Consider the following 12,143-nt stretch of genomic DNA (forward strand, 5'->3'; position numbering starts at 1 on the left):
TTTATTATTCGTTATAGCGATAAGGTTCATCGATCAAGATCCATCGAATCACTTCATATCACGTAATAAAAAAACTGAAGGTGTTTCAGATATCGTTCAAAATTAAGAAGAGAATTTGAAAATTTTAACAAATGATCAAAAATTCATTATTTTATTATTCTCCATAATAATCATTTTATCATTACTTTCGCGTATCGTTTTGCATATTAATTATACTCGACACTTACCGTTTGGACATTTAAATTCGTCAGACTGGCACTGCCAGTTCTCGCAGTCGTGCTCATCGCTGCCGTCGTCGCAGTCCACAATCTTATTGCAGACGAGATGCCTTTTCAGGCACTGCCCGTTGGCGCAGCGGAAGTTACCAGGACAACCCTCCGCCTCGCAGTTCAACTCATCCGAGCCGTCGGAACAGTCGTTCTCGGAGTCGCATTTGGCAGATTGCGGCACGCAATACGCGCCGCTTCTGGACGTTCCGTTAACGCACTGAAATTGGCCTGTGGTGCATTTCGAGAGGATCCCAGGAGAATCCGAAGAATCGCTAACGACAGCGGTGGTACTCTCGATCTTCGCGTTTATCGCCGAAGTTCGCGCGGTCGACCCTTCCGTGACGCGATCCACTTCCGCTTCGTCGCTGAATAATTGATCCGGGAAAAAGGCGGAGTGTTGCTCAGCCGCTTCTTTCGCTCTCGCGTTGGCACGACCTTCATCGACCGTCGTCTCGCTCGCCGTCGTTCTTTCCGTGATGCCCGGCGCGATCGCGGGACGAGTGTAATTTCGCATGATTACGTAGGGCTCCGTGACTGGTGCCGACTCTATTATCTCTTCCGACACGGGTATGAAGCTGGGATAATTCTTGGGCTTCGTCTCCGCGACCGCACCCCTATTTTCGCTTCTCTCCGCGCTCCCCGTGTTTCTCCACTTCGATATAGGCAGGATGTTGCCCTCCTTGTCGGCCACGGTGAACCTGGGTACATTCGGGTCTATGTCCGAGCTCACCACACTGTCGTCGAGCTCCTCGCGGTCTGCAGTGGCAATCGACGGCTCCGTCTGGGAAAGGATGGTCGGATCGTACCTTTCCGTTAAAACTCCGTCTTCACTCTGATCCTCCAAGCTCAGGTCCTTTTCTTTTTTATATTTGTATTTGTCGAATCCCTTCTTGTCGATCGGCTTCTTCTTGCTCTCCTGACTCTTCTCCAGAGGTATCACCCTGAGCGCTTCCTCGGACAGTTCCGAGTCGAGCAACATCGGCCTCGGCGGAATCGTGGTGAACAGCATTCTGTAATCTATCATGGGCTGCGTGTCGTCCAGCACTTCCGTGACCGGCCTTACGTCCTCCGTGGTGGTGGCATCGTTAGACATAGGCGTGGTGCCTTCTGCGCCACTTGCAACATTTCTCTCCGTCGTGGACATCATACGAGTAGTCTCAATTTTCATGCTTTCCGTCGCGCTTTCAATCGCCCTGCCGTTTTCATCGTATTCTATCTTCCCAGATCCTAGGCTTACGTTACTCTCGTACATCGTTGTCGCTGCCATGCTTCTTTCCGACGTGCTATTCGTATCCATTATATCGCTGGGTGCAGTAACAGCATTCTCCTTCTCGGCCTCGCTCTTCCTCGTCTCATCATCGACGTCATCCGTCGAAACGGTTTTGTCGCCAGCTTTCATTTTCTTGTCCTCACTCGGCATCTCTTCGCTCAACGTCGTTGATAATACGTCGCTTTCCGTCGTTTGCAGCTCCTCTGGCAGGATCGGGATCTGCGCTGTGGTTTTAGTCTCCATCAGCGTGGCTTGAGTTGTGATCTGCGCTGCCGTAACAGACGCTTCCTTCTCGTCGGATTGGCCAACGTTCGGCGGTTCCGTATTGTTCTCCTCGTGTTTGCCGTCGTCGATTACGGTAGTGATTTCAACTTTGTCGGTTGCCGTCGTCGTGGACATTTCCTGTTGGATTTCTATGGGCAACACCGGTTCTTGCGTGGTCAGCCTACCGTCATCCATTTGATCGCCTTCGATTTTCGTAACTATCGGACTTTGCGTCGTCTCGAGAGATATCCTCTCGTTCGTCCCGTTCTTCTTCTTTATGACATCGAACGGGGTTAGCGACGAAAGCGGGCCATTATAAGGAACCTTTACAGAATCGATATCCTTCAAAATCGCTTTCTTGGATGACTCTATGACTTTATCGTGTCGATATCCCTTCGACAAGGCCTCATCCGTAATGTCGTTGTAATGATCTTCGACAGCGTTTTCTTCTGGTTTCTCTGAGCTCGTAATACCGCTTTCTATCGCGATACCTCCAACTACTTTTTTTACTTCGTTTCCAGCCGAAGTTATAACGACTTTAGCAGATTCTTCCTTATCTATGGGTTGCATTGTAGTTTGAGAAATTGAATCTGCTGATTTACTGTCTATCGCCAATGGAAACACTTTCAATTCTTCGTCGTTGTCTTTGGAGAAACCGCCATTTTTGCGATCCGTAATGTCTCCTGTTCCATCGATTAATTTCGCAGAATTATTTTGATGCAACATGCTTATAAAAAATTTTATATTATTTAAATTCTGTGTGATTTCACTGATATTTAAATTGTTCTTAACAGCATCCTTAGCGTTGTTGCTTACATCATCTGCCGTACTTTTCTGCGTGGTTTCCTTCTTGGTATCCGTCTTCTTTTCATCGTTCGTGGAATGTGAATTAACGTCATTCAATAAATCTTTGGTTTCAGTCTCGTTCGCGCTGCCTGCATTATTACGTATTAACGGCCGATGCGTTATAACATCATCGATGTGGGTTTCGAAAGGATTAGGAACGTCTTGCTCGTCCTTGTCTAAGCGTGGCGCTTTCTTCATGCTTTCCTTCTCCTTCTGAACGTCCGGTAAGAACGGTGACATATCCTCAACCGGTCGCTCGTCGGTCTTTCCCGTGAAATGATCCACTGAATTTTCTGGGAATATCGCCGGGTGAAGGGGATGACTCGTCGTATGTTCTTGAATTTCATCGGGGCGCGCCGCGTGTCTATTACCGCTCGTGTGAACGATATTCTCATTAGAACGCGTCGTGGATGAGCCGATCGAGGCTGCATCCTCTGCAGATTTGTTCACTTTCGTCGTCGAGTTTTCTACCCTCAGCGATTTATTCGTCGCTTGTTCCGGAATGAGTTGCGGAATTATCGCATGTATTTCTACTGGTTGCTCGGTTTTTGGTATCAGCATGATATGCTCGTCGTCATTCGCCGCTGATTTCGCGATAGGTTCCCTCAACGGCTCGACGTTGTGGGCGAAATTTTTCGGTACTTTAGGAAAGATCGTTGTCGGCATATGCTCGATGACATTTTTCTCGTTCGTATCCGTTGGCAGCGCGGGCTCGGGCGCGTGTTCTTCCCGATATCCAGGTATTGGCTGAGTAAATATGTCAGTCGGAGTAATTTCTGGTATCGTAGTTGTCTCGCGTACTTTAGTACTATATGTTTCTGAATTTCTATTACTTACACCATTTATTTCTATTGTATGGAAATGTCCTGCAAATGAATGCCTATTGTTGTTTATGAATTTAGTAGTGAATTCTGTTCTTTCTTCTACTGATGTGACCGGCACGATTGTTGCCGCAGTAGTCGAACTGAGATGTTCAAAAACGTCTGAGTTGGTGCTCGATTTTTGTTTGTTTATTAAATCGTGTAATAATTTATCAATCGAAGAATTATGGATATTACTTAAATTTGCATCAAAATTTATTTCTGTAGTAGAGTCACTTTCTTTACCTTCCTGATGAGGATTTTGTGTAAATTGCTCTGTGACTGATTCCTCGCGATTCTCAGATTTGGTTGATGTAATATATACATTCTGTTTTAAATCTTCATAATTTAAAGTGGTAAGACCGGCCTCGACGGTTGCGCTTTCAGTAATTTCATCACTCTTACTGGTATGAGACTGCATCGTCGTTGTTTCCGTTTTAGTTTCTACGTTATCAGTGATATCTTTAGATTCATTTTTAGAGATTAAAGGCGTTACCTTTAAAGATGCATCATCATCTGGATTCTCATTAGGCTTTACAATTGTGGTTAAAGTTTCGTCATTTTTGGAATTACTTTTATCTGTTAAATCGATAAGAGATTTAGGTACATCAGTCGTACTAGCATCGTCTGAAAGTGACGTCTGTGTAGATGATTCAGCGGACGTATTGTCATGAGACGTCGGCTTAACAGGGAATTCAGGCTGATTGGATATTTCAGTTTTCGATTCCAAATACGGTTCTGTTGTCGTCAAATAGTCGTGCGATTCCGTTTTCGACTTCACCTCACTATCTGCTGCGATAGTTGTTGCTGATTCTGTGACAGGCATTGACTTTACAGTAGATTCGATTTCTGGTTTTGCAGTGGGCTCTGATTCAGAAGCAGGATTTGGTTCGGCAGCAGGCTCTAATACAGTTGTGGACTCCGGTTTAACAGTGTGTTCTGATTGAGCAGTAATTTCAGGTGGAATGGTAGGTTCTGGCTCAGCAGCAGGTTCTGGCTCAGCAGCGGGTTCTGGTTCAGCACTGGGTTCTGGTTCAGCGGCAGGTTCTGGTTCGGCACTAGGTTTTGGTTCAGCATTAGGCTCTGGTTCAACACTAGGTTCTGGCTCGGCACTAGGCTCTGGCTCGGCACTAGGCTCTGGCTCGGCACTAGGCTCTGGCTCGGCACTAGGCTCTGGCTCGGCACTAGATTCTGGTTCGACAGATGGTTCCGGTTCAACAGTAGGCTCTTGTTCAAAGACAGGCGCAGTAAATGATTGCATTGTTGATTCTACAGTAACTAATGGTTTAATGCGAGCCTCTGCTTCGGTGGTAGTTTCTATTGAATGATGCGAATGTTCGTGGTTCCAGTGAGAATTATCGTTCTCGAAAACGTGTTTCGTCGTTGTAGATTCAGACTGCTCAGGATTAACGTGTTCTGTTTTAGGTTTCGACGCGTCCGTTTCTGCTGAACCCGTATTAATGTTCGTATTTTCCCAAGTATTTGGATTTCTGGGTTCGAATTCTACCTCGCTTGGATTTCTGCTTCTACCTTGGAAATCATTAATTGGTTCCGTGCTGGATTGTGGCATCACGTCGTCCATTTCGACATTACTCAAATCGCTGTCATCCACACAAGTTTTGCCATCGTGATGCAACATTTCTCCTGCTTTGCAAATACACACGAATGTGCCAGAGGGGTAATCGTATTTACAATTTCCGGTGCACTCGAGATTGCCGTATTCACACTGATCAATAAGCTTTCCCACGTGAAGTCTATTCAAATGATACTGTCCGATCATGTTACCATTTTTTCGTAATACATCCTCGATGTACTCCTGACTCTCGTCGGGAGCGTTCCGAGGTGGATGACTTATTCTGAATCTTACTTCGCCTTCCTTGTTAATGTCGTATACTTTGATTACAGAATTGCCACCCGCCTGTCGAAGAACGTTCCCTAGATGCTCCTCTATCTCGGCGCTCACTTGTCTGTATACTCGTGATTTAATATCGCTGAAATCGTCATTCAAATTAAAATCGTCTAATCTCAAAGTTCCATCGAGAGCATCCGGTACAATGTCGAATAGCGTTTCATCAGTCGTAGGCCACGATGGGAAAGTCGAGGTTAAAGGCGGCGGACTTAACGGCGGATCCTTCACGTATTCTCGACTTCCAGCCGGCTGTATTTCGTTAAATTGAAGAGTGCTGTTTTCTTCCACGTTCTCTAAGGGTTCCGTAGGCGGTACTGAGAATAATACGCCAGCTAAAAATTAAGACACCATATAATTTTATTTTATATATATTTAAGTGTCTATTTCATTGTAGTATTTTTAATTATATTATTACGGTTTGTGCACGCTCTGTAAAAACAGAATTTGTAAAGTTAAAAGCAAAAGAAGCCGTCTTACCTGCGGCCAAACTGGCGATGATCACGGCGATCACTATGACGACCAACAGCGCACACCCCCAAACCGTTCTTCGTCCGTACGAATTTCTGGACCTTTTGTCCTTCGTGACGTAAAGTTTCTCGCCCCTGCAACACAATTTCGTTGCCACATAGAGACGCGGTGAATCGATCGCACATAAACGTCTTTCTTGTCCTAAACCCAAAAAGCGTATTTTATACAGCGTTGCGCGTGTAACGCGATTCCTACGCAACCTTCGTCAATGACCAACCAAAGGGATTAGAAGCTTCCTTGGTCGCACCCAGTCTACAATGCCCGCGCTTCACCTAATCTCTGGATCATGTACCATGTGTAATGTGTTGCGTCTGGCGCGCGCTTTCCTCGCTTAAGTAAGTTTCCGATTACATTTCGAAGAACAGTGATAACATGTCGTGGGATTTGGTTTGCGTTCTGATTGGTTTAGGGTACTATACTATATTTTCGGGATTAATCCTCGATCGGTTAATCAATCGGCGATTCCTACGTTTTGTATAGCAGTAGTCGTGTCTACATTCTTCCGTTCGGAGAAGCCGCCTCGACGTCGGATAGGACACGAGACGAAGGGCAAATTCCTGGACGTGCAGTTTTTTTTCTTTTTTTTTTACGAAGAGATTTTCGTATTCGATTCGACGCGGGGGAGGACTGATAGCATATAAGCGTGTTAGTAACGCGACCGCGTGCCCCTAAGAGACACCTAAAAGTATATTCCACTAAGACAGTTCCCAGCTGTAATTTTTTTTTGTTTTTTTTTTTCCTCGAAAGCATCCGTCAAGTACCTGAGGGCTGTCAGCCAGTGGGAATAGTCGACCAATCCGGCGGCGGGGTCTCTCAGGCTGAGTCCCTCGCGGCCGACGCCGGGGCCCAAATCAAAACGCACTCCAGCTACGGTTGTTTCAACCTCGGCCTCGGGACCCCTGCTAAGTACCGTGACAACAGAAAACACCGTCTAACTCTCTAAACTCTCGATGTGAGGCTTTTTCGATTCAGCGGCTTGGTCAAGCTCTCTACGTGCTATCGGCTTATAGCTGGAGCTAAAAACGATGCTATAAGGCGTCTCTATGTATCGCCTGACGATTCCCTCGGCAACCGGACACACACATGTACGCTTCTTTCTAGGAAATATACCTCTATCCTACACGCATGTTCCCCGCCCCCAAGACGTTTTCACCGCAACTCTGATATATCTACATAGTGCTCGCGATATGATTATGCTAAAATGGGTATTGAGACGAATGTAATTATTTATGCGCTATTATTGCTTCCGGGATGTAGGTATCTAGTAGCGTCAGTATGTTTAGTTTGTATGGCAAACTCCCGTTTTTCGTAGCGTAGTTAACATTTTGTCACATGCGCAATACAGCATTTTCCATTTATATAAAAAAAAATGGTCTTCGATTCTGAAAATTCTGCAATGACAAAAAGTTTTGTCTAAAAACAATTAAGATGTCCGGTACATATAATATAATTATAGAGGATGAAGATTTTATAAGAGCATGTATGTTTTCTCCTCTCTTTATCTCTTTGTAAACAACGTTCCCTCTGTATTTAAAAATTCGGAAGAATTTATGCACGCTGGGCTGGATAGTCACACGAGAAACACAGTTAATAAGAGTTAGGAGGCGGAGCCAGAGATGAAATAAAGGATGCGTAAGCGCCAGAGACTCACTCGTTCGCCAAATCGACAAATAACTCGTTACCTGATGTACTTTCGATGCTCGTTAACCGGCACGAAGTACTCCTCGTATGGATCAGCTGGTACCTCGCAGGCTTCCTGACCCTTCGTCTGAATATTGTTGCCCGTGTATGGCCTCATCGAGACCAGTTCCAGGTTTACGGCCTCGATTTGCTCCTTCTTTCCGGACTCTACGGGAAAACGGGAAAGATCGTTCATACCATCGGCGTGTATATCCGCGCGTATAGTGCAACCGGTTTTCATTTTCCGGTCACACACGAAACAGCGGAGAAATTCGCATTCCGCGAAATAGTAATGAGGCTAAACAGGGCCAGAGTTTCCTGCTTCTCGCATAGCATAACGAGGGAAGCAAATTCGCACGAAATATGAGGATTGTATGTTAATAAGGGGCTATATAAACAATTAATGAGAAGAAGAGATTGATGATATAATTTAATTTGGATAAGAAGGTAAAAGAGGAAAACTTGCTGTTACTGTCGATGCTGACAGATACAAGATCGTAATCGAGCGTCGAGATGGAGAGATCAGGGGCATCGTGTGTGTTTAACAATCGCGACGCATGTCGACGGATCCACTGTGAAAAGCCCCGGATGCGGTATTTCCTGGGATTTTATCGGCCACGAATGACTTTTTCTCGGGAAACCGGTAGCAATGTCGATGCTGGTAATTAACGATTGAAAGTCTCGCTCTTACTAAAATCGTGTCCTACGGGCGACGGAAATGGCAGTCGATAAGCTCTTCCATAGCGGTTTCTCGCGATATCTTTCTTTCCATTTGTACATTATCTATATGTGGCATGCTAGTAGCGAAATATCGTGTACGTGATGCCATTCGATGCTCACCGTTGATCTGCACGCTCGTAGCACTGTTGTTGAGGAAACTCGCGTCGTTGTTATTGCCATTCCCGTGGACGCCGTTGAGCTTCGGCTCCGGCACGCTCTTCTCCGTGTTATCGGCCGGCACCTCGATTCTCGTTTCCGTTTTATAACACGGCTCCGAGCTCGGCTTAATGGGCTCGACGTAGTGCTGGGAGATGAAGGATCGCTGGTGGCCATTTTCTACCGGCGCGCCGCTGTCCGCCGAGGGCTTGCGATCCTGGTTCAAGGCCGCTTGCTGGCTGCCGTTCTCCAACTTGGAACCGCTCACGCACTCGTCCTCGCTGGCGAACGCCGGATTGTCCGTGCCGGCGGCATCCGACATCTCTCGATCGCGTCGCCGAAAGCTGCTGAACCCTCACCTGATAACGTCCCGCCTGGTGTCGTCTGTCATGCGTCTCGTTTCTGCAATCAAAAAAATTGAAAATTTGTATTGTTAAACTGTTTCGATCATCAAAGTAAAGTCTTGCTACAGCCGGCCTTATAATATTACGATCGTTAAATTCTTCATTTCGTTAAATGGATATTACGCGGAGAGTTAAAAATCGCAGTGAATTTGTTAACACGCTTATACTTTAGCGATCACATTTCGACATCCGACCTACATCAGCATAAAAAATTAATTTGACTTTCAATTCATGGCCACGTCTCTCTTACTGAAATTTATTCAACTCTTTCCGAATTTCTCGCCAAGGTTGCAGTCAGGTTACGAATTATTGAATAAGCAGCTTGTTTAAATTCAGTTTTATTTAGAACTATTTTAGAGGCTTCTCGGCTTAGGTAGGGTTGTAAATTGGTTCATCAACCACCGACTAACGTGGATCGATGCCAATGACGTCAGCGGTAGAGGTTGACTTGTTAGTTTCTCGCGTGAGATGAGCGAGGGAGATGCGAGAACCGTGAGAGAAAGAGAGACGTCCCGCCGGCGTATCCTACCGATATTCTCGCGGAACGATTTATCGAACCTGTTCGTCGAACGCAAAAATCAATTACCTCTCTTAACGCTGACTCAATCTCGCGGCGAGGGTCCGCTAAAAGAGAAGGAAGATGTTTGCGGTCTGATCGCATCGCCCGCAATTGTTTCGCTCGCGTTGCGAGACGTCACGAGTGAATCAGCAGCGACGCGAATTAGAGGCTCGCTCGCGAATCGCGATGAGAAATTTCGTGAGAAACATCCTTCGCCGCCGGCAAAGACGAATTTGCCATAGCCCCCCCCCCCCTCTCTCTCTCTCTCTCTCTTTCTTATCCTCTTCTTCTCCTCCTCTGCGTTTCCTGTGAACCTCCCGCCACTCTCGGTCCCTCGCGCGGCAGTCTATTTGGCTTATTTTTTCGACTTTGAACGACGTCGAGCCAATAAACTTCGGGATCCGCCAGCAGAGAAAAAGGAACAACAGAATTTAACCCCTTCTAACCGCCGGCAGGCTCGACAATATGGAAAACATCGTCGTTTCTCTCCAAGTACCTACTTCAACCGAAATGAATCTCCTCGAATGTTTAAGAAACGAATGAATACGCGTCCTCTAATGAGCTCTTAATGCAGCGAATGTTTCCTCGTGTTTTTTTTCGCTGCTTGATGCGCAAAAGATTTTTTTCATTACAGCATTATTGGGTATAATTATGGACGGTTATGCGATCGGACGCGTGCGTCGCGATATTATATAATACGTTGTGTAATTTTAATCTGTTTACATAAAATAGATACCTTAAGTAACAATTCCAAAGAAAAAGCAAGGACGTCCGGCAAAGCGATCTTTTTTTAACGTACAAGAATACGAACTCTTTGTGTTTCTTAATTAATTGGCTTCTTAATTGAATTGAGAAAAGATCAAAAGTCGCTTAGCTTCATTACATGATTCATTAGAATGTTGTCTTTAAGAAGCTACACGGAGAGAATTTTCTTTTAAAATTTACCCTGAAAATCATGCTAATTGTGAGACAATATAGTATTTAAGTAAATTTTACTGTGCACTACAATAAATTTTACTGCAAAATCTTATTGTAGTGCACAGTAAAATTTGCCTAAATACTATATTGTCCCATAATTAACATAATTTGCAGGGTAAATTTCAAAAAAAATTCTCTCCGTGTACACATAATGGATTTATTCTTTTGCGTTTTTCGCAGGAATAAATATATTCCTCGTAGACTCACGTCTTACGTGTTTCAAAATTAATTTCGCATGACTTCTGGTCGCGCGGATTAAATCTTGCTTCACTCTTCCGAGAGGATGCGGCAAGTCGAAAAAGATCGAGGCGAGATGAGTCTGGAAATACCTAGCTAGCCCCAGTGGTACTTGACTGTTGGCTACGCGGCGACTTTCAGGATACCCTATAGACACGCTCGGGACGGGCGAGTGTGTTTGCGAGTGTACATACAAACCGTCGGAGGTATATACTGCACCGAAAGTGGTTGACCCTGAGAGTGCCCGGCACAAAGGACTGATTCACCCCGGAGCCAATGCGGGGAGCTCTCCCGAGGAAGAAGGAGCTCGGCGCTCACCCGGGTCGATTCCTGCGCAGGATACTTCCTCCGTGACATAATCCACAGTGGCATATTAATGTTTTTCAACCTGAGAAACCGCGAAGATTCTCACTCTCGGATACTCCGAGCGTGAAACTTCCTCTTGCGCTTAATAAAAAAAGTCCGCTTCAAAAGGCCTCGCGCCATATTCCTATTCAACGAGCTAATAAATATTAACTTGACTGTTGCGGAATATTTTATCTGGGATACCTACATTTTTTTTTATCTCATGTACCTATTTATTAAGAAAAAATTGACACTAATGGAAATCACATAACAGGAGATTTTTCTTCTTTATATAATTTCGTTACAAATACATATTTTATAAAACAAGTTCTATATAAGAAACATGTTGAAATAAATTCTAACGCGTCGGAATATTGACATTTTTAATGCGATAATAATCATCGCACGGGGTTCACAATCTCTACCATCGTCGCTTCCTTTCATCATAGGATATTTTCAACATACAATTATATCTCGAGAATGATGAATTAAACTCTCGTTGAATTAATTCCTTTTTCATCATTTGAACAATGTTGATTTAACTATATTTTGTCACGCTACCGTCTCGTCCTCATTTCATAATACTACACGTATGTTTCTGCTACAGAAGTATTCAACGAATCTTGTGTATTTCAGTGAAAGCGTCTTACGTTCGTGAAAAAAGTGCAGCCATAACGACGCAGAAGTACCGTTCGGTATTTCTGGTTTCTCAGGAGAAGGATTACAATTACTTAAATATAGGAAGTTGGTGACAAAATGACATGCGACATTTAACGTACTAAAACGTACCTCCTACTCATTCTCTCTAAAATAGAACTTTGTTCTCTGTAATTCAACGCGAATTATAAATTATAAATCTAATGTTGAATTAATATTACTTATACAATCTCTTATCAATTCTTAATAATTTTTATTTTATAAAAAGGGTTGCCTGAACATACACCATCTAAAAAGCATTTAAAATAAAAGGCATCGTAAAACGGAACTCGTTAAGCAGTTGTTCGATTCGTAAAAATATCCTTTGTACATGAAAAGTGATATTCTCCGTCCAGGATACAAATTTCAGCTCGCCGTGAAATTCAACGTGACGCGTTAGAATTAATCCGCCTGGAGGAGGG

General features: G+C 44.5%; 1 protein-coding gene across 1 annotated transcript in view; it reads right to left on the reverse strand.

The window, feature by feature from the left end:
- Positions 1-12,143, reverse strand: part of LOC105449868 — a 40,265-nt gene that overhangs the window by 2,825 nt on the left and 25,297 nt on the right. The window contains exons 2-5 of the mRNA XM_011689304.1: positions 8,467-8,904; positions 7,629-7,794; positions 5,896-6,020; positions 228-5,750 (exon numbers count right to left, since the gene is read on the reverse strand). Coding sequence (XP_011687606.1) covers positions 228-5,750; positions 5,896-6,020; positions 7,629-7,794; positions 8,467-8,824 — 6,172 coding nt within the window. The 5' untranslated portion in view covers positions 8,825-8,904. The remainder of the gene's footprint in view (positions 1-227; positions 5,751-5,895; positions 6,021-7,628; positions 7,795-8,466; positions 8,905-12,143) is intronic.

The sequence above is a fragment of the Wasmannia auropunctata genome, unplaced genomic scaffold (genome assembly GCF_000956235.1).
Source record: "Wasmannia auropunctata unplaced genomic scaffold, wasmannia.A_1.0 LD336071.1, whole genome shotgun sequence".
Taxonomy (NCBI): domain Eukaryota; kingdom Metazoa; phylum Arthropoda; class Insecta; order Hymenoptera; family Formicidae; genus Wasmannia; species Wasmannia auropunctata.